Source organism: Microcaecilia unicolor, chromosome 1, assembly GCF_901765095.1.
Source record: "Microcaecilia unicolor chromosome 1, aMicUni1.1, whole genome shotgun sequence".
Lineage (NCBI taxonomy): Eukaryota > Metazoa > Chordata > Amphibia > Gymnophiona > Siphonopidae > Microcaecilia > Microcaecilia unicolor.
This window is the reverse complement of record NC_044031.1, coordinates 670,561,507-670,584,903: the sequence shown is the minus strand read 5'-3', so window position 1 is coordinate 670,584,903 and position 23,397 is coordinate 670,561,507. Positions and strand designations below refer to the sequence as shown.

Below are 23,397 nucleotides of genomic sequence, written 5' to 3'. Positions count from 1 at the left end.
TGGGGTGGGGTGGGGGTATTTCATAAGTAACAAAAATCTAAAAACCTAATGAAGTAAATCGAGGTTGACTTTAGGATGTTATAAGTAGTAGAGAGATTTGAGTGCATTAGGTGACTTTTGTGTGACTTGACATATTTGTATTTATGTACTGATGCTTTGACCTAAGGGTCTACTGTTCTGTATTAATGTTCAATAAAGACTTCATGCAAATAAAAAAAAAACACAGCAGAAGAACATGCTGCCAAAGAGTATCTGAGAATATAATGGAAGCCTTGGAAAAAGATTAGGCAGTAAGGGGGCCTTTACTAAGGCACACTAAAAGGTTTCCCTACACATTGCGGCCACCTTTAGCATACCAATAAAACAGCCATTTTTGGGGGCATGGCCATTACCGCCACCTATTTAGGATGCGGTAAGGGCTCCCATGCAAACCAATTAACACAGGCACGCCTACTCTCTGCCCATGGGCACACCTCCCTTGCTGAAAAATAAAAAAAATACACTTTCAGTGCAGGATTAGCACATGCTAAGCAGACTACTACAGTGGGATGCCTTGGCACATTCCATGGTAGGCCTACATTAAGCGTACTGCACCTTAGTAAAAGGGCCCCTACTTTACCAGGCATACCGCAGGAGTACTGTTAACTATAGAGAAATGAACTGGGGTGGAGCTTTCTTTTAAATCTTCTCTGCCACCATAATCATCCAAACTGCATAGCAGGTAAATAAGAGTGTGTGCATGCATGTGTGGGGGAGGGGTGAGGCAAATTTATTTTATTCAAACAGTGTCAAACATCCAACCTACCAGTCAAGGTTTTGTAATCACTCATTTTAACAGTAATCAACTGAGTCAACAGAATTGAATTTTGAAATTAAACTAGAAATACTGTTTCCCAAATCAAGTTTCTCCTTGCTTGTTACTGTTTTCACTTGCATGCATAATTAAGAGTATCTTCAACTTATTTATAGAAAATTTGTTTAGACATTGACACCTTAGTGGAAACATGAAACTGTCTGCCTAGCAGCAAAACAGCTGTCTGAAAATTTAATGAACAGGACCAAATTTGGCATGGGGGAGGAGAGAGAACTGAACCGTGAACATGGACCAGATTGGACTGGAGGTTCCAGAGAAATAGGCTACCTAAAAAGAGGGGCCCCAATGCATTTCTATGGGAGAAGCTGTTCCTTCTACAACAGTGTTTCCCACTTCGGTCCTGAGTACCCCCTTGCCAGTCAAGTTTTCAGTTTATCCACAATGAATATGCATGAGATTGATTTGCATACACTGCCACTGTGGATATCCTGAACACCTGACTGGCAAGGGGTACTCCAAGACCAACTTCGGAAACATTGTTCTACAGCATAGAGATTTAGATACAGAGAAACAAAGCAACTCAAACCTTATGAACAAAGCTGCTACCCCCTCCTCTCTCTTCCAACGAGTCAAAAAAAAGATACAAGCCTTGCTCCACATGCTTTGCCAACCTGCAAGATTGCACTTCTGCAGTACCCTTGAGAACAAGGTTCTGAAACTATTTTCAATCAAGAAAAATGTAGGGACATGATATACAATACTACAAATTGATGTAATCAGCTGGGTAAAGGTAGAATAGAAATGAATGTGCATGCATGTGTGTGTGTAAAAACATTTTTATTTTCTTTAACAAAAGAGATGAGATAAGAAGACGTTAGTTGTAAAAACAAAACCACACACCACATCTTTCAGTCAATTAGAAACCACTGTTCCAATCTGGGACTCGAGACAATTAAACCAGAGTACCTACCCAACACATCCTATATAATAATTCTCACCTCCAACGTTCTATGCGTCTTGCTGCCTGTGTCCGTGACTTCTTCGGAGTTGGTCTGCTAGGCTCCGTAACACAGGCTGTCACCGCGAAAAAAGGCGCCCATTGGTCACGGTGACGATGGACGAGCAAGGGAAGAAGATGAGCGCCATCAGCAGCAGCAAGTAGATGTGGATCACGGCGCCGCCGGGGATGGCGATGGGAAAGAGCAGGGCAGGCGGCAGCAGCCAGGCTGCGGTGATCAGGAGCCGCACCCGCCGCCAGCTCATCAGGCGCCCGTAGCGCAGCGGGAAGAACACTTGGAGGGAGGTGACGACCATGGCGGGCACTCTCATTCTCACACACTCGCACCCAGTCTCACTCTCTCTCTCTCTATCATACACACACTTGAACATTCACTCTCTCTCTCTCACAGACTCACTCTCACACACACTCTCTCAAACATACACACTCCAAGGAAAACCTTGCTAGTGCCCGTTTCATTTTTGTCAGAAATGGGCCTTTTTTTTTTCTAGTTTTGCATAAAAGTTTATATACACATACAAGTTAGTCTACCTCAGGCTGATCTTCTGCAACACGAGATGGGAATAAACAAAGTATTCATTGTCCCTCTTCTCATTAGATTACTTAGCTGTAACTTGACCTTGACATCCTCAATTGTAATTCCATACACTTATCAAGCCTATAAAGACTTTGCCATTCTCTGAATGTTCCTCACAAGACAAAACTGGCTCTATTACTACTGAAAGATATCGGCTGATCTTTATAATCAGAGTCAGATGTCTTGTCTATTAAGGTGACAGATCAGGATACATGCAGGTCTGCTTCTGGCTGTCACATTTATAAACGAGTCATTAAAGTACTTTCTGTAGTTTTTCATTTCAATAAAGAAGCCTTTTTCATCACACATCTTAGAAGCCTTGGCAATAGTTCTCTGCTTGCCCAAGCTGAGTTTCTTGTAGTCACTAGGGGATACCTGTGAGCAGTAAGTGGTGCACACAGCTAGGACAAAAGTCACATATAATTTCTGCTGAAGACTTGGGGTTCAGGTGAATAAATGGCAAGAGGAGGCATATGAGGCAAAGAGGGTACAGGGCAGAGGCATATGTACTTTGCTGCTTCTTTTTTTTTTTTTTTACACATATTTACAATGCTACAAAGTTGGAGGTGGAACGAGGTTTTTTTTTTTATTTTGGGGGGGTGTTTTCTTTCTAGTCACTAACCAGAGAATCTTTGAGCAACTTGTAAATTTGTTGTAAAAATTCAACTGGCCATAAATAAAATGTGATAAACAGGTCTAATTCTATAATTCATATCATTTTTTTGGCACTATAAAATTTCTCATATGCAAAAAATACAAATAATTGAAGAACTTGGACAAATTTTAAATAGATACCCCTTCTGCTAGTTTGCAACATGATTGGTCATGTACAGTAAAAGAATGAGATGAGATTAAGATTTCAACACATACCTTTTCCCTCATCTAGTCAACAATAGAGATGTTGCATCTACCCACCTGGAAGCTGTTTTAGAACTTTCTAAAAAAAAAAAAAAACTCTCAAAATGAACAAGTGAGGAAAACATTTTCAGTATAGATTGTGGGATTTTTTTTTCCCAACCTCTCTGCATGTGACCTGGAGAGGGGAAGGACCAAACAGCCCCTTGAGTTGGTGAACATGAAACCAAATAACTATAATCTCTTTATATAGTAACATAGTAAGTGACAGCACATAAAGACCTCAATGGTCCATCCAGTCTGCCCAACAGTCACATTCATTATCAATTCAAGATTTAAATCAACAATGAATGCAAAATTATTTACTTGATCATGGTCTTTCTTTGGTGTTTCTGGGACATAGAACATAGAAATCCGTCTGGCTCTGTCCTTATGTTCCAACTAGTGGAGTTGCTGTCTGAGCCCACTCTAGCCTATCCAAATCCATCCTGTCATTTGCAGGGGGGTGGGGGGGGGGGGAGATTGTAAAAGTCTGCCTGACACTGTCCTCACATTCCAAACCACTGGAGTTCCTGTTGAAGCTCTCTCTAACCCACCCTAAACCACAACGCCACAAGCAGGACTTGCAACCAAGTCCAGCACCTGGCCTTAGTCGATGCAGCCAGAGTTGCCATCTAAGCACCACTTCACATTCAAACACATATGGGTGGTGGATGCCTGGAATGACCTCCCGAGGTGGTAGAAATAAAAACTGCGGTGGAATTCAGAAAGGCATGGGATGAACAAAGAAAATAAATGATATAAAAAACAAATCTTTAAAGGGTTGCACATGTGTTTGCATGTGAAGTGGTGCTTCTTTGTTCATCCCATGCCTTTCTGAATTCCACCGGTTTTTATTTCTTTCTACCACCTCCCTTGGGAGGTCATTCCAGGCATTCACCACCCTCTCCATAAAAAGGATTTTCTGACATTACTCCTAAGTCTACCAACCTGTAACCTCAATTCATGTTCTCTAGTTTTACCACTTCATTTCTCTGGAAAATATTTGTTTCTATATTAATATCTTTCAAATATTTAAACATCTGTATCATCTTCCACGTTCCTCCTCTCCTCTAGGGTGTAAGAACATAAGAGAGCCATACTGGGTCAGACCAATGGTCCATCTAGCCCAGTATCCAAACAGTGGCCATGCTAGGTCACAAGTACCTGGCAGAAACCCAAATCGTAGCAACACTCCATACTACAAATCCCAGGACACGCAGTTGCTTCTCATGTCTGTCTCAATAGCAGACTATGGACTTTTCCTCCAGGAATTTGTCCAAACCTTTTTTTTTTAACCCAGATACACTAACCACCGTTACCACATCTTCCGGCAAAGAGTTCCAGAGCTCAATTATCCGTTGAGTGAAAAATTATTTCCTCCTGTTTATTTGTTGCATTTGCACCCCATATTTTCCCACCTATTTGCAGGCTCAATGTGTTTTTAAAGTATTTCCATATAACTTCAAGTGTCTCCTAGTCTTTGTACATCTGGAACGAGTTTAAAAAAAAAAAAAAAAACAAAAAAAAAAGATACATTTACTTCTACTCATTCTACACCACTCAGGATTTTGTAGACTTCAATCATAACTCCCCTCATCCATCTCTTTTCCAAGCTGAAGAGCCCTACCTCTTTAGCCTTTCCTCATATGAGAGGAGTTCCGTCCCCTTTATCACCACTCTTTTTTTTAACCTTTTCTAAATTCCACTATATCTTTTTGTAGATACGGTGACCAGAACTGAATGCAATACACAAGGTGCGAGCACACCATGGCGCGATACAAGGGCACTATAGTATTTTCGGTCTTACTTACCATCCCATTCCTAATAATTCCTAGCATCCTGTTTGCTTTTTTGGTCGCCGCCACACACTGAGCAGAAGATTTCAGAGTACTATCTACAATGACACCCAGATCTTTTTCTTGAGAGCTGACCCCCAAGGTGGACCCTAGCATCAGGTAACTGATTCGGATTATTCTTTCCAATGTGCATCAGCTTGCATTTGTCCACATTAATTTTCATCTGCCATTTGGATGCCCACTTCCAATTTCCTAATGTCTTCCTGCAATATTACACAGTCTGCAATTGATTTAACAACCTTGAATAGTTTTGTATCGTCTGCAAATATGATTACCTCACCCGTTGTTCCGATTTCCATATCATTTACAAATGTGTTAAATAGTACCGGTCCCAGTACAGATCGCTGCAGCACTCCACTCTCCTCCATTGAGAGAAATGACCGTTTAACCCTACTCCCTGTTTTCTGTCCAATAACCAATTCCTAATCCACTCCTGAACCTTGCCTCCTATCCCATAATGTTTAGCTATAAGCTATAAAGATTTATTTCAGGTGTACTGCACTATTTCCCATCCCCCATCTCTCTTTTCCTATCAGCCACATGTAGGAATTTCTGGCTGGTCACATGCTCTAATGGGGTCTCATGTTGCTAAGGCAACTCAGATACCTGGTATATCCTGTTATGAAAATAAGTTACTGAGAAGAGGAATGGCAAGGACGATTTGCAAGCTTCCAGCACATATGCAGCACCTATGATTGGTCCAGGTTAGAGGAGAGGTGGATGCTATTTTGGTTGGCACCAGCAAGTTGGTGAGGCAAGACTTCCCTTGGATGAACCTATGCTGACTGTCCCACTAAACCATGTTTGTCTATGTGTTCTATAATTTTATTCTTTATAATAGTTTCCACTACTTTGCCCGGAACCGATATCATGCTTACCAGTCTATTAATTTCCCAGATCATCCCCAGAACCCCTTTAAAAAAAGAAAAATTGGCGTCACATTGCCCACCCTCCAATCTTTTTTTTTTTTGTTACATTTGTACCCCGCACTTTCCCACTCATGGCAGGCTCAATGTGGCAGGCAATGGAGGGTTAAGTGACTTGCCCAGAGTCACAAAGAGCTGCCTGTGCCGGGAATCGAACTCAGTTCCTCAGTTCCCCAGGACCAAAGTCCACCACCCTAACCACTAGGCCACTCCTCCACTCCACTACGGACGATTTTAACGACAGGTTACATATTACTAACAGCAGATCACGTCATGCTTGAGTTCTTTGAGTACCTTGGGATGTATACCATACGGTCCAGGTGATATACTACACTTGTCAATTTGGCTCAGTATATCTTCCAGGTTCACCGATATTTCTTTCAATTACGCCGCATCATTACCCTTGAAAACCATTTCCGGTAAAGGCAGATCTCTTCTTACATCTTCTTCCGTAAAGACTGAAGCAAAGAATTCATTCAGTTTCTCTGCTATGGCCTTGTCCTTCCTGAACGCCCCTTTTGCTCCTTCGTGATCTAACGGTCCCGCGGATTCCCTCACAGGCTTTCTGCTTCTGATGTATCTGAAAAAGTTGTTACTGTGAGTTTTAGCCTTTGCGGCAAGTTTCTCTTCATATTCTCTTTTAGCCTTCTTTATTAATGCTTTGCATCTGACTTGCCAATGCTTATGTTGCTTCTTTTCTTCTTCGTTTGGGTCCTTTTCCATTCTTTGAAGGACAATCTTTTGGCTGTGAATGCTTCTTTTACTTCAACTTTTAACCACGCTGACTGACGTTTTCTCTTCTTTCCACCTTTGCAAATACGTGGAATGCATCTGGACTGGGCTTCCAAGATGGCATTTTTAAATAACATCCACGCACGATTGTCTTAACCTTTGCAGCCGATCCTTTTAGTTTCACCACACGGAACACCTCGCCACATACATTTTTGCGTGTTTTACCAGACGGTCTCCATTGAGTGAGATTCCTGATGCAGGCCTAATGGCCGAAACACAACGGTTGTGTCGAGTCTTTTTTCATCAATAAACAAAGTGTTTTTAAGATCCATCTCTCCAGGTTTTGTATTTCCGTGGTCAAACATCCCACTTTCTTCTATACCTGTGTTCTCCTGTGGGGCGTTCAAGTTCTCCACTTGACTGTGGATCTTTTTGAACAGTTTCTTTATAACCATTTTTCTCATTTTATTATAGTCGTCCTTTCGAAAATTAAATACAGCTACAGTAGATTTCTTTTGCAGGTTCATCCCAGATAGTAGCTCAAACTTAATCATGTTATGATCACTGTTTCCCAGGGGACCTAACACCACCACCTCTTGCACTGTGTCCTGCACACCACCAAGGGCCAGATCCAAAATGGCAGCCCCTCGCGTCAGTTCCTGGACCAGCTGCTCCAAGAAGCAGTCATTTATTACATCTAGAAATTTTATCTCCCTGGCACTCCCTGATGTAACATTTATCCAGTCAATATCAAGGGAATTGAAATCACCCATTATTATGGCATTGCCCAATTTGCCAGCTTTCCTAATCTCTCTAAACATTTCTTCATCTGTCTGTTCGTTCTGTCCAAGCAGATGGTAGTACAGTCCTACAAGAATACTCCTTCCCTTCACGCGTGGAATCCATAATGATTCCACGCTGCTCTCTGTCATGTGGAATGTTTGACTCAATTGTCTTTAACATATAGCACAACCCCCCCTCCAATTTGAACCCCTCTATCATTGCGATACAATTTGTACTGTTAACACAGTTTCCCATTGATTGTCCTCTTTCTACCAAGTCTCTGAGATGCCAGCAGACCCCAATCCCCACTGGGGATCCCAGGAGCCACAAGAGATGGAGCTCGCTTAAAGACATAGGCCTGGTGCATAAGGAGGACAAACTTGGGAGAAAAAAAAAGTCCACTGAGCCTGTCAGCACTGCCACCATCCAAAATCCAGGCCCAGCAGTTGCCCCAGACCCCCCTCCCCCCCCCAGCTACTTCACAGTCAAGAGGGGAAGAAGCCAGAATTGAAACTGCAGCAGGAGCTGCCTCAGCGGCGCCAGAAAAAATATGGTGCGCACACCATGTGGTTCAGCACAGGAAAGCATACCAGATGAAGCAAGAGAACCATCTCCCCCGCTAGATACAGCACACATCACGCTGCACAAACTGGACACAGAACGTCATTTCCCACATCAGGAACAACAGTCTCCATTGCCATTCCCTCAAGTCGGACTGCCCGGGGAAAGTAGCAAGCACTTACCACAGCCACTGATCTCTGGCTCTCTGAACAAGGCAGAGTTCAGACAGAAAACTGCACAATATTTATTATTTTTTTTGCGAGGAGGAAGAGTCCGAGCAGTCTAGCCCAAATTCAGCCTAGGAGAAAGGAAAAATGGGGTGAGGCAGGGACCCAGCAACCAAAGTATGCCTCCAAAGCTGGCACCCATAGCCAAACACCCCCTCACTCAACTGGCCACCCGGCCCAGGAGCACCCTCAGGGACCCTGAACCAGGAGCTGAGGAGAAGCCGTCCACCACCTGCTGGAGATACAGATACTAACTGATGCAGGGGCTGGCCATCTGGTATCACTGCATTCAGTCTTGTTGATCTCTATCTCCACCTGCAGGTAGGCAGACATAACCCACCAGTTCCTGGATTCATCTACTGCAGGCACTAGGGAAGAGGAGTTTGAACTGTATGCAGAAATGGATAGGGAGCCAATGAAGTGACTTGAGGAAAGTTAAATTAACAAATGTGAATATATATAACATACATATATATTCAGAACTGTATTACAAAATCTGCTTGTTATACTATTATAATGTGTCTTCAATATCATGTTGCCCAAGAACCTACTGTAATACTAAATGTGTATTTTCTAACACATTTCCGTTATTCACAATGTATTGTAAGCCACATTGAGCCTGCAAAGAGGTGGGAAAATGTGGGATACAAATGCAATAAATAAATAAAATAAAATAATATGAGCATAGCAACACTGGTGGAATATAAGTCATGCAGCAGAATTTTGAACAGACTGAAGGAGAGAGAGATGACTGTCAAAGGTTCCATCTGTGAGGGCCCCACCAAACAGAGACTCAACCACCAACTGAAGAGAAACCCGAGACCAAATCTCCACAGGATAATCCGCAAGCTCTGTCCGAGATCTCTTAGGAGCCAGAGGGGACACCCCCATCTCTGCACACACCGGCGAGGCACCACGACGCTGCACTGGAGACCTGGAGCCTGAAGATTCCAGATGCTGTGGCAGAGGACGCCCTGCAGACGTGAGCCCCATGCCTCCCCTCTACATGGGACCACCGGCCCGCACATCATGCAGTGGCCCGAGGAGCATCAACCCCCACAAGACAAACAGCATTTTACATCCTCTGCGTGGTCTGCCATGACCAATGTTATTAGCTGCTCAGGGAAGCTCGCAGTGCACTGCACTACTCACAGATTACTTGAAAAGTAGTTGTGATTTTTTTTTTTTTTTAGAAACACCGATGCGCAGCACCCCAAGGCTCAACACACCAGGGGGGACTCACGGCACGAATCCATGTTCCAAGAGCCACAGCCACTCCCCAGCACCGGCAGGGCACAACACAACAACCAGCCTGCAGTTTTGTTTTGTTTTAATTTGGCCGCTGAACAAGCTCCCACACAGAGAAAGAGAAGAATAGATGTGGGGGGGGGGGGGGGGGGGGGGGGGGGGGGAGAAAGTGCAGGACACCCTAAGCAGAAGGCACAACAGGGATCCAGCACCACCAGGTATGTCAACTCTACAACTGCCCACCATGCTCAACTTGGGACCAGGAGCCTTAGAACCAGAGAGACAGTGGTAGTCTGTCCATCCATCTGCTGGAGATAGAAGCTACTGACAAACTGGGCTGGTAGTACAGGGCTACTTTATCTCCACCTGCTGTTCGATGGACATGACTCATCCACACGTCCTGGAATAGTAGGAAGTAAAGTAATGGAAGGGGTGCCGCTAGGCACCCAGTCTTTTCAACCAACCCTTCTACACTGCCTTGGACCTCATGGAAAAAAAAATAAAGGTTTCCCCACACACGTGCCCAATAATATTTTTTAAGCACGGCTACGGAATACCAAAAATGACCACATTACCATGCATTTTAATGCAGTCTGAGGTAATGTTTCTGCACAAATTAAACGCTGAAATCATTTGAGCATTTTTCAATTAGTAAAACCCATGGTAAAGTTTTGTGCATCAGCCCGAGTCACTAAGAGGCAGATGCAGCAACCAAACGTAAAAAAATCTAAGAGGCAGATGCACTAAACGTTTTTCATCGTTAAATGAGCCCTCGGGGAAGAATTTCCGATCCTTTCCATGCACTTAAGCCTATTTTCCGACGACAGTAGCAGCTAACGAAAACGGAATGGAGATGAGCAATTAGTGTGAAAACCCCATTGAAACGACATGCACTAACCTTTTCCGATTGCCTTTACGCAGGAAAAAGGCAGGAAAACTAACGAGAGGTCTGGACCTCTCGTTAGGACAGCTCTGTGCCAGGAAAAAGTGTTAAGTGAAAAAATAAACAAACTTTGAGCCAATCCCAGCGCATTAGCAGAGCTAAAAGCGCTGTGATTGGTCCAAAGGACCTCAGAAAACACATAAAAAAATAAAACTAAAAAAAGTATCGGGAGGGGGCAAGGGCGCTCATCAGGAGCGTCCTGTACGGACGGCCTTGCCCCCCCCCCCCGCCGCTGCTCCCCACTTTCCGCCGCTCCCCCCACCCCGAAAAAGCAAAATTGTAGCAGCCCCTGCCCCCCTCCCTTCCTCACTACTCTCAGCTCCGCCTCCCGACATCCTCCGTCTGTGCCCCGCCCCCTTTGGGGGTCGTCGCCGCCATTCCCCTTCTCCATCGGGCCCCCCTCCCTCTTACCGGGCCCGTGCAGCGCCTCTCTCCTCTGTCCGAAGGCGCTGCACGGGCAAGAAGAACGCTGAATCAGCTGATGCCTGCCTTCGCGATGGCACGTCTTTCTCCTGCTGCGCCCGCCCCTGTCTGACGTCAGTTACTGACGTCAGACAGGGGCGGGCCCAGGAGGAGAAAGACGCTCTATCGCGAAGGCAGGCATCAGCTGATTCAGCGTTCTTCTTGCCCGTGCAGCGCCTTCGGACAGAGGAGAGAGGCGCTGCACGGGCCCGGTAAGAGGGAGGGGGGCCCGATGGAGAAGGGGAATGGCGGCGACGACCCCCAAAGGGGGCGGGGCACAGACGGAGGATGTCGGGAGGCGGAGCTGAGAGTAGTGAGGAAGGGAGGGGGGCAGGGGCTGCTACAATTTTGCTTTTTCGGGGTGGGGGGAGCGGCGGAAAGTGGGGAGCAGCGGCGGGGGGGGGGGGGGCAAGGCCGTCCGTACAGGACGCTCCTGATGAGCGCCCTTGCCCCCTCCCGATCCTTTTTTTAGTTTTATTTTTTTATGTGTCAATTCAATTTGCCATGTGCTTGTGATTTGACTGTTTGTGGCATGCGCAGAGCAGCTAACATAACGCTTGGCTGCTCTGCGCATGATTTGGGGGCCGATTAACGATGTGTATTGTGATTCTTTGATACATTCTACGTTTCAATACCGATTCCAGCATGTGTGACTTTTTTTTTTGGTGCATTTTTCGTTATTTTAAAATCGTTAGGGACTTTAACGATTTAGAGGCAGATGCAGCAACCAAACGTAAAAAAATCTAAATCGTTAAAGTCCCTAACGATTTTAAAATAACGAAAAATGCACCAAAAAAAAAAGTCACACATGCTGGAATCGGTATTGAAACGTAGAATGTATCAAAGAATCACAATACACATCGTTAATCGGCCCCCAAATCATGCGCAGAGCAGCCAAGCGTTATGTTAGCTGCTCTGCGCATGCCACAAACAGTCAAATCACAAGCACATGGCAAATTGAATTGACACATAAAAAAATAAAACTAAAAAAAGGATCGGGAGGGGGCAAGGGCGCTCATCAGGAGCGTCCTGTACGGACGGCCTTGCCCCCCCCCCCCCGCCGCTGCTCCCCACTTTCCGCCCCTCCCCCCACCCCGAAAAAGCAAAATTGTAGCAGCCCCTGCCCCCCTCCCTTCCTCACTACCCTCAGCTCCGCCTCCCGACATCCTCCGTCTGTGCCCCGCCCCCTTTGGGGGTCGTCGCCGCCATTCCCCTTCTCCATCGGGCCCCCCTCCCTCTTACCGGGCCCGTGCAGCGCCTCTCTCCTCTGTCCGAAGGCGCTGCACGGGCAAGAACGCTGAATCAGCTGATGCCTGCCTTCGCGATGGCACGTCTTTCTCCTGCTGCGCCCGCCCCTGTCTGACGTCAGTTACTTACGTCAGACAGGGGCGGGCCCAGGAGGAGAAAGACGCTCTATCGCGAAGGCAGGCATCAGCTGATTCAGCGTTCTTCTTGCCCGTGCAGCGCCTTCGGACAGAGGAGAGAGGCGCTGCACGGGCCCGGTAAGAGGGAGGGGGGCCCGATGGAGAAGGGGAATGGCGGCGACGACCCCCAAAGGGGGCGGGGCACAGACGGAGGATGTCGGGAGGCGGAGCTGAGAGTAGTGAGGAAGGGAGGGGGGCAGGGGCTGCTACAATTTTGCTTTTTCGGGGTGGGGGGAGCGGCGGAAAGTGGGGAGCAGCGGCGGGGGGGGGGGGGGCAAGGCCGTCCGTACAGGACGCTCCTGATGAGCGCCCTTGCCCCCTCCCGATCCTTTTTTAGTTTTATTTTTTTATGTGTTTTCTGAGGTCCTTTGGACCAATCACAGCGCTTTTAGCTCTGCTAATGCGCTGGGATTGGCTCAAAGTTTGTTTATTTTTTCACTTAACACTTTTTCCTGGCACAGAGCTGTCCTAACGAGAGGTCCAGACCTCTCGTTAGTTTTCCTGCCTTTTTCCTGCGTAAAGGCAATCGGAAAAGGTTAGTGCATGTCGTTTCAATGGGGTTTTCACACTAATTGCTCATCTCCATTCCGTTTTCGTTAGCTGCTACTGTCGTCGGAAAATAGGCTTAAGTGCATGGAAAGGATCGGAAATTCTTCCCCGAGGGCTCATTTAACGATGAAAAACGTTTAGTGCATCTGCCTCTAAGAGTGAACATAACAAGGAAATGGGTTTATGTTAGGGAACTGTCCCTCTACTCTTCTAGTCAAACTGTTTCAAATGTATCAGTGTTTCTATGCTGCAGGCATTGAACTCCTTACCCACAGCAATTCACTGTGCCTTTTTTTTTTTTTTAAGGAGGGATCTTTATTTCTCTAGAATCCCTGGTCTGATCCAATCCATCTTCAAACTGTTTTCAAGCTGTCTCCTCTCCCCCCCCCCCCCCCCCCCCCCAAAAAAAAAAAGGTTATATTCCCTTTGTTTTATGGGAAGTTATTTTTCCTCTAGATAAAATAGGCAGATTTTGACCCTTTATACATGATTTCTTTACAGTATATTTTGCCACAGTTTCTTCTTGGCCTTTTGAGCTTCCAAGCACAATTAGATGCTGATCAGGCACATGGTTTTTGTGGCTGCAGTGGACTGAACCACAAAAGCCAGAGTTCAAATCCTATTCTACTTTTCTAACCAGTGTTCCTTATGACTCTGGGCAACCCTCTTAACCTTCTGTTACCTCATATCTAAAAATTATACTACAAGCCCTCTAGGAAAGGGAAAATAACCTGCCTTAAACTTGGTTTTGCAAAAAGAAAAAAGAAAAAAAAAAAAAAGAGAGAGAGAGAAAGGCACTGCAACCTACCAGTATCTTTGCATCGTTTTATGGAACAGATTTTCTAGCTGATTGCAGTGATCATCCTGATAACAGGGCTGGTGGGATATTGCTTCTTCAATTACTTAGGCATTTATTCTTAACACTGACAGAAGTGATTCTTTTTACAACAGCCTATCAGACTATTCCCTTTCTCAGCAGGAACCCGTGGAGGGGCATAATGGAACAGAAACGCCTATCTCCATGGGCGTTAATCTCCGAGAACGGGTCCGTGAAGGGGCGGACCAAACTGTATTTACGAAAAAAATAGACGCCCATGTTTTATTCGCCAATGTGTGAGCTGGGCGTTTTTGCTTTTCAGCGATAACGGAGAATGAAAGCGCCCAGCTCAAAAACGAATAACTCCAAGGCATTTGTTCGTGGGAGGGGCCAGGATTCGTAGTGCACTGGTCCCCCTCACATGCCAGGACACCAACCGGGCACCCTAGGGGGCACTTTTACAAAAACAAAAAAACAGGTAAAAGAGCTCCCAGGTGCATAGCACCCTTCCATTGTGTGTTGAGCCCCCCCAAATCCCCCTCAAAACCCACTGCCCACAAGTCTACACCATTACTATAGCCCTAAGGGGTGAAGGGGGGCACCTACATGTGGGTACAGTGGGTTTGGGGGGGTTGGACGACTAATAAGCATTAAGCAGCACAATTGTAACAGGTAGGGGGATGGGCCTGGGTCCACCTGCCTGACGTCCACTGCACCCCCTAACAACTGCTCCAGGGACCTGCATACTGCTGCCTGGGAGGAGGGTATGACATTTGAGGGTGAAAATAAAAAGTTGTGAAACATCATTTTTTTGTGGTGGGAGGGGGTTAGTGACCACTGGGGGAGTCAGGGGAGGTCATCCCCGATTCCCTCCAGTGGTCATCTGGTCATTTAGGGCACTTTTTGGGGCCTTATTCGTGAAAAACAGGGTCCAGGAAAAGTGCCCTAAATTCTAGCTACAAACGCATCCATTATCGGCGAAGGGCGCCCATCTCTGTTCGGGTGATAACCACGCCCCAGTTCCGCCTTCGACACGCCTTCGACACGCCCCCGTCCACTTTGTCCGCATCCGCGACGGAGTGCAGTTGAAAGCGACCCAAATTCGGCTTTTGATTATACCGCGTTATTCGTTTTTGTGAGATAAACGCCCATCTCCCGATTTAGGTCGGAACTTGGGCGTTTTTCTCGTTCGATTATAAGCTGGATAGTCAACCACTTACAAGTCTCATCCTTTGCAATTTCAATTACCACAGAAAATTGTTAGAAGTGTTCTCTGTGTAAGACATTTGAACTAACTTCTGCCATTTGACAAAGAACTTGCATCTCTGAACAGAGAAAAGAAAAGGCAAAGAGAACTGATGAAGCATACTTATTAAAAAAAAAAATGACGAATGCGCTCACAGCAGTATGGGCTTCATCCATTCATTTCACTCAATTTTTATTTGGATATTGGGGAATCTTCAAGAGATTGAAGCCCCAGATAAAGTGCACGCAGAAACCAGACCCATCAGTTTTACTTTATGACCCATTAAAGTCACAGAAAAATTTTAGAAATTAAAGGTTTCTTTTACAAAGCCATGCTAGTGATTGTGTGGCAAGTGACAGGAAGCCCATCTAAATATATAAAACTCACCCTCAACTTTCTATTGTCTGACGTCACTGAAGCCAAGGTTCGTAAGTTCGAAGCTCTGAAGCCACGAAAAACACAATCTCGGGGCCCCGCCCTCGCGTCAAACGTTATGACGTTGAGGGCGGAGCAATTCACTCACATCGACGGCGGCCAGGGCGGCGCTATGGTGTCACTGACAACGAAGGTGCGTTGGGTGGGGGGGCCAGAGTCACACATCGACAGCAACCACGGCAGCACAATGGCGTCACTAACAACGAAGGTGCATTGGGTGGGGGGGCCAGAGGAAAGCCTTCTAGCGCCCGTTTCATTGGCTCCAGAAACGGGCCTTTTTTTACTAGTAGTAAATGAAATCGCTAGCCTGGCTTTGTAAAAGAAGCCTTAAGGATCAATAGATTCTTAGAAGCATGCTATACAGAAAATTTTAAAAAGAAAAAATATTCTACCATAAACATGACAAGTTATAGACCAGCTTTGCATAGATCTTTTGTTATCTAAAGTGGAGAGGGTAGTTTATGCCCAGCTTGATGACTGCTATGTAAATACATATCATATACACAACATGAAGGACATGCTTCATGTTCAAAACTAATCTGTTTTAGAAATACTCTCACTTTGATACAATCAGGCTTATTTTCGAAAGAGAAAGGCGCCCATATCGGTATAATCGAAAGCTGATTTTGGGCACCTCCAACTGCAGTCTGTCGCGGGAACGGACAAAGTTGACGGGGACGTGTCAGAGGCGTGGTGAAGGCAGGACTGGGGGCGTGTTTATCGGCCAAGGAGAGATGGGCGCGCTCGGCCGATAATGGAAAAAAGAAGGGCGCCAGAAGCGAGAATTTGGGTCACTTTTTTTTTACCCTTTTTTTTCATGAACAAGTCCCCAAAAAGTGCCCCAACTGCCCAGATGACCACCGGAGGGAATCGGGGATTACCTCCCCTGACTCCCCCAGTGGTCACTAACCCCTCCCACCAAAAAAAAAATAACTTTAAAAACTTTTTTTTCCAGCCTGTATGCCAGCCTCAAATATCATACCCAGCTCCATCACAGCAGTATGCAGATCCCTGGAGCAGTTGTTAGTGGGTGCAGTGGACTTCAGCCAGGTGGACCCAGGCCCATCCCCCCCTACCTGTTACACTTGTGCTGGTAAATGGAAGCGCTCCAAACCGCCCCCAAAACCCACTGTACCCACATCTAGGTGCCCCCCTTCAGCCATAAGTGCTATGGTAATGGTGTTCACTTGTACAATGAATTATTATATGCACTTAATCAAGTATAATATAAAACCATGCACAAAATAGAAAAGGCAACATATTACAAGACACTACTCCTTCAAAATCAACACAATCCGATGCATTATTAAAGTGCAGCTGCAAAAGGTCATGCCTTAACCTTCTTTTGAAATTGAACATCAGAAAAACTTCCTCATTGAATTAGTTAAGGCATTCCAGAACGCGAGTCCACAAACACCACACCTTATGTCTAGCTGATTCCAGCCTAGCAGACAATTCTAGGAATTTTCAGAAATGCTGCTGACCATGCACAGAATTCAATGGTTGTGCAGGACAGTATATGCACTGAATAAGCTAGTGCCAAGCCACAGGTAGCCTTAAAATGTGAAATGCCACCAGTAACCATTGGAGTTTGTAGAATAGGGGGCATACCAATGGCCAAGGATTCAAGCCCAACCAACCAAGCCACAGTGGGCCCCATTTACTAAGCCACGCTGTTAGAGACACCCATATATTCCTATGGGTGTCTTTAGTGCACACTAATAAGTTAGAACGCATACAGCTCTACTTAGTAAACAGGGCCCAGTGTTTTGTACTAGCTAAAAGCTATTCAATACCTTCTGAGGGATACTTGTGTATATTGCATTACAGTAGCCCAGCCTACTTATGGACCACTGTAAGCAAATCTGACTGACAAATAGGAGTGCAGATGTCAAACCAGCCTTAAATGATAACACATTACCTTGCAAAACTGCTGATGCTTGTTACAGAATAACCTAGACTCCAACATCACTCCCATTGCTGGGACAGGCAAAGCTTGCCCCCAATATGAATCATTCTTAAGCCAAATATTCACCTGCATAAAACTCTCATAACAGGGGGGTGGGGGAAATCACATGCATTTCTGAATACGGTAAAACATGAATATAAGCTGAGATACCTCCCTAACCCCCACAAAAAAAAGGGGGGAGGGGAAATGGTGGACAAGGGTGAGGGGTGAGATTTATCACATAGTTACAGAAATATGTAGCTTATGTTACTGCTGCTTTTCTAGAAATGAGCGAACATCCCAGTCTGTGGTCTAAAAGTGGTTCTCCGACAAGTTTACATGTCATCTGAATTAACAGCCTTAAAACTGGCTCAGACTGATGAGTTCAATTAATACAACTACTCTTTATATAATGGTCCAAGACTTTGGATTAATGACAGTTTGGAGAATGATAGTGCCAAAACATGAAAAAAAAAAAAGTTCATCAGAATATACACCCCTTAAGAGAGAAGAAGGAAAAGGGAAGGTAATATCTGGAATTTGAAAAGTATTTAATGCTTCACTCACATGTGCTTTGAAAACAATTTTTGTCTGTGTGTTTTTGAAGATTTTGCTGTTCATTCACTAACTGGTAGCATCTCCTTGAAGTGCTCCTACACTCCCCCCTCCCCACACTACTTAAATAGAACACCAAATATAGTACCTTGTAGAAGTCTTCAGACCTCTAGTTTTTCACATCCTGATTTCTAAACATAGAATTCAAAACTGCAGTCCAAGTAAAACAGATTCTAAGACCCACACAAACGGGGGGGGGGGGGGGGGGGGGGGTGGGGGCAAAACAAACAAACAAAAAACCCTACTGCATACTTTTGCCTGCTGGGAGGGTGGGCACCTGAATATCTCACTTAGGGGTTCTTTTAAACCACCTAGCAATAATTCCATTCAATTCCTATGGACTTTTTTTTTTTTTTACATTTGTACCCCGCACTTTCCCACTCATGGCAGGCTCAATGCGGCTTACATGGGGCAATGGAGGGTTAAGTGACTTGCCCAGAGTCACAAGGAGCTGCCTGTGCCTGAAGTGGGAATTGAACTCAGTTCCACAGTTCTCCAGGACCAAAGTCCACCACCCTAACCACTAGGCCACTCCTCCACTCTAAGACTTGCTCTCATTTCCCACAAGGAAATCGCTAGAGCGGATTTGTAAAAGAAGCTCTTACCTAGGAACTTGCTTTTGTGTATGAATTTGATATTTATGATGTCCAAATATGCATTTTACAGACTTGTTCTGACACAGGTAAGGCTGAGCATTCACTTAAGGTGCTCAATACCATTGCACTGGTTCTGCATTACTGAGAACTACAGCTTCTATTCTTATTTCTTTATTGGGATTTATTAACTGCTTTTATGAAGAGATTCGCCCAAGGCGGTGTACAGCAAGCACAGTTTAACATAAAACTTACAATTTTGTTAACAGCATAATAGTAAAATAACCAAGAACAAACATAAATACAGTAAATGAGGTAAACTTTAAAAAAAAAAAAAACAGTAAACTGAAACCCAAAAATAGAACTACTGCGAAACAGTACCAAAAATATACACATTTAACAGCACTGAAAATCAACCACTGGAATTCTTAGGTGTTTAGTTAGGAAAACGCACACATATACACATCTAAATTCACAATGTATTATCCTATATAATAAAACGCATCTCCAACATTCTGAAGCTGACTGCATGGCTGAGGCATTCCTGCTCTCTGTATCCATCTCCTGAATTGACATCACGTACTTCCGGGTTCGTCACAATCAGAAGTGACCAACCACACAAGGTTTCTTGGCTTCAGAATGTTGGAGGTGCATTCTATTAAATAGGATTGGTCAGTTCCTTGAAGCACAGCGTCCTGCACAGTAACGCTGCTCAGACACCAGAGAGAGAGGGGGGGGCCTGACACCATAGGGGGGGGGGGGGTATCTGTCACACACACACTCTCTCTCACAGTCAATGTCTTTCTCTCACTCTCACACGCTGTCTCACACTATCACATTCACTCTGTGTGTCACACAGTCACTCACACTCTTTTGGTCTCATACACTCAGTCTCACAGAGAGGCTGTGTCTCACACACACTCTCTCTCGCACACACTGTATCTGTGTGAAACACACACTCTCTCTCACACTGTCTCTCACATACGTACTTGCACACACTCATTCTCACACACACACATTTGCATATTCACTCTCTGTCTCACACACAGTCACTCTCACATACACTCTCTCAAACATACACACTCCGAGGAAAACCTTGCTAGCGCCCTGTTTCATTTCTGTCAGAAACGGGCCTTTTTTACTAGTTTATTATATAGGACTTATTTTTTTAGGATACAAAGAAAAATCAACTCAGTGTTTATAGGGCTTTGATTAACAAGTAGCGTGGCTGTTCTCAGTTCATGAGATGTGTCCCTACCCCCTCTCATTCTAATGAATATTTCATTTTCTTTGTTTTAAATTCTACAATGGAATAGTAGTGTATTTTCTTAATGGTTGCTCTGCATACTACCAACTAGTGGCTGAAAACTATAGCAATATATGTTACCAGGGGACAATGGCACCCTACAGTTAAACTGTAAAATCCCATCTTAGACATCTGTTGGCAGAGACATCTAATGGTGTCTTTTCATACTCTGGGTGTCTCTAGTATTACAGTGAACAGGGCCCTTTGTTTCCTTTTATTCTTTCCAAGCCAACACAATGCTTAGTTCTCTCTCCAAAAATGTTCCTCCAGGTCAAAATATATATACTACGTTTGGAAGAATTCTGCACAAATTTGGTGTTGCAGAATTATGCATTTGCTATGCAGAATTCTGTGAAAACACTGGCAGCTGGCCTGTATTTATTTGTTACATTTGTATCCCACATTTTCCCACCTATTTGTAGGCTCAATGTGGCTTACATAGTACCGGAGAGGCCTTTGCAGGCTCCAGTGTGAACAAACACAGGGTGATGTTGTGGTAAGATCAAGTTCATATGGCACAGCCTCTCTCCCTGTGGTTTGTGGCTGCATATGGTGCACACTGGGTCATATACTCCTCCTCTTATCTGAAGCACATGGGTCTCCATACAACCTTGGTGAATGGGGGGGGGGGGGTGAGAAAGATAGAAAGAGAAGATCCTCAAGTACCAGAAAATGCAATACAAGACCAAGAAAACGTGGCAGAAAGACACAGACATATTTCCCATCGTTTTGGGTGTCAAAAAAATTTCCAAGTGCACCTGGATAAGTTGCATCTTATAAACTCCAGCAAGAACTTGTTGGCACAATACAAATATTACAGTGAACAGAACTGGATGTGGCTTGATGTGCATCCATTCACCATCTCCTCCTCTTGCTAGATGAAGCAGGGAGGGAAGACAGACTAGGCAGGCAGGTGTGCTGAAAGCCTGACAGTGTACACAAGGGTGAGGACAGAAAGAAAAGATGAAGTGGGTATGTGTCTATGGGGCAGGGAAAAAGAAGGCAAGGTAGGAGAAAACGTGTGGGAGAAGTCAACTGTTGGGAGAAAAAAAAACATCTTCCTGGTAGTCAAAAGGGATAAAGAATTGGGGAGGGGGGGAGTGAGGAGAAAGAACTGTGACTTCAGCAGGAGCTATAAGGGGAGAGGTCCTGAATAGAGAAAAGAAGGGAGTGAGGGATTTCAAGCAAGAGGAGGAGAAGTCAGGTGATGGGATGGTACACAAGAAAGTTACAAGTGACTTATGCAAAATATCTAAATATTATTCATGCAAGTCTTCAATTTTTTTTTTTTTTTTGCAGTTTCCCCATGAGTAACATTCACAAGGTTAGAACGTTTTATAGTGGTTAGAGCACCGGTCTTGCAATCCAGAGGTGGCCGGTTCAAATCCCCACTGCTGCTCCTTGTGATCTTGGGTAAGTCACTTAACCCTCCATTGCCTCAGGTACAAACTTAGATTGTGAGCCCTCCTGGGACAGAGAAATATCCAGAGTACCTGAATGTAACTCACACCTTGAGCTACTACTGAAAAAGGAGCAAAATCTAAATAAATATAAACCATGCTCAGCATATTTTGGTTGCTTGGTGATTAATGAGCTCATAGTAAGATCCCTACTTATATATATATATATATATATATATACAGTTTCAATCAGCAATTCTATAAGCTCACCTTCCACAATTATATGTGCAGTATACCTTATACAACAATACGCTGTTTTAGTATTTAAAAACACCAATAATCTATAAAGTAATATATAAAAACGGAGAACGCCAAATAGAAAACAACAAAAGCATAATGTTCCACTGAGGAACTACGTACAAGGAGCTAAAAGGTGACAGACTACTGCGGCTGTTCCGCCCAGGACACCACCACATTAAATACTTCTTAAGAATTTATTTTTTGCCTTCACCACCCCACAGCTATGAAGCTGTTTCATGCATTCAGCACCTTGTCTAGCAATGCATATTTTCTAATGTTATTATAGTAAGCATAGCCGACACCCGGAGCTGCTATAACTGAAGCCCCAATCTCACATTTTTAAACCAGGACCTCGAACTCTCCCAGGCTCTTCACACAGCGACCTTCTTGCCCGGGATCTGTTCACAAAACCTTCCCAACTAAGCTTTCCATCCTCCCCCAACCACTACCCCTCCCCCCACTCCAACAGCTTGGCGCTCTCTCCTCCCCCCACCCGTCTCTAGGCCTCTCTCTCGTCCTTCTTCGTACACCGCCCTCCCCCCCACCGTTACCCAGGCTTTCTTTTCACCGTCCTCCCCCCCCCCCCCCCCCCCCGACTCACCCAGAAAATGAGGTTGAGAAACACAAGGACAGTTTTGGAGGAGGTGATTCCGCATTGCCCCATCCCTCACTGCAGAACTAGAGCGGCAGCGCGTACGGTCTCCAAGTGACGGTGATGATCTCCCACTCTTCCTTTAACGTCCCGACTCACAATAGCCTCAGGCAGCCCCTTAACGCCAACGTCACAATGGCCGCGTTTTAATCCCTGAGCACTACAGCTGACACAACAACTTCAGTAGATCTCACGCTCCAGCGCGACGACCAGCTGTACAGCCTCCCCTCGGCTCGCGCGAGAGTGACGTAATCTGAAAACAGATCGCCCTCCTCACATGCTGAGGTGCCCTAAATCCACCTCCCTGATTCCATTTCCAACCACAGGACAGTCTCACGTGACTAACGAAAGACGCAGCCTCTTGGTACTGGCGGAAAGGAAATGCTGTAGGTCCCCAGGAAGGCACTATGGGATAGTTAAGCTGAAGTGGCGTTTGTGAAATTGTGACTTTTCTCAATGCTTATTTTTCATTGGGCGCAGGTACTACCTTGTTTTGCTGCCTTGTGTGAATAAAATTGGGGAATTCCTGTGCAAAACAAGTAATTGGGTTGTTGTTTTGTTTTGTTGCAAAATTCAATGTATTGTATTGTATTGTATGTATTTATTTATTTATTGTAAGCCACATTGAACTGACGTTAATTTTTGGATAATGTGGGATATAAGAACAAATAAATGACAGCTGCCTTTGAGTAACACTTTTTCTCTAAAAGATAGAAAACAGCTTATTCAAGAGATGGAAAATTTATTTTATTTATTTATTGCATTTGTATCCCACATTTTCCCACCTCTTTGCAGTCTCAATGTGGCTTACAATTACATCATGATTAGGGTTTTGCTGCAAAATTTTCTCTCGGTTTTACTCTTCCCCCAAACAGCCCTACCTCCTGTTGCCTCAATTCATATCATGGTCCCTTATTCCTTTTCTCCCTCAGTTATCCCTTGCCCTTGACCTCTTACTTCCTGTCTCACCCAGCTCATCTCCACTCCACAGCCCCAGTTTGGCATTTTAGTATGGCTGTATTGTTGTCAAGTTCATTACTTGTGTGGATGTAATCATTCAATAAAAGT

General features: G+C 44.9%; 1 protein-coding gene across 1 annotated transcript in view; it reads right to left on the bottom strand.

Annotated features, from left to right (window-relative positions):
* Nucleotides 1-22,639, bottom strand: part of TSPAN3 (tetraspanin 3) — a 58,695-nt gene extending 36,056 nt beyond the window's left edge. Inside the window, exon 1 of the mRNA XM_030187292.1 lies at nt 22,279-22,639. Within this exon, the coding sequence (XP_030043152.1) occupies nt 22,279-22,341 (63 nt within the window). The 5' untranslated portion in view covers nt 22,342-22,639. The remainder of the gene's footprint in view (nt 1-22,278) is intronic.
* Between the last annotated feature and the right edge of the window lie 758 nt (nt 22,640-23,397).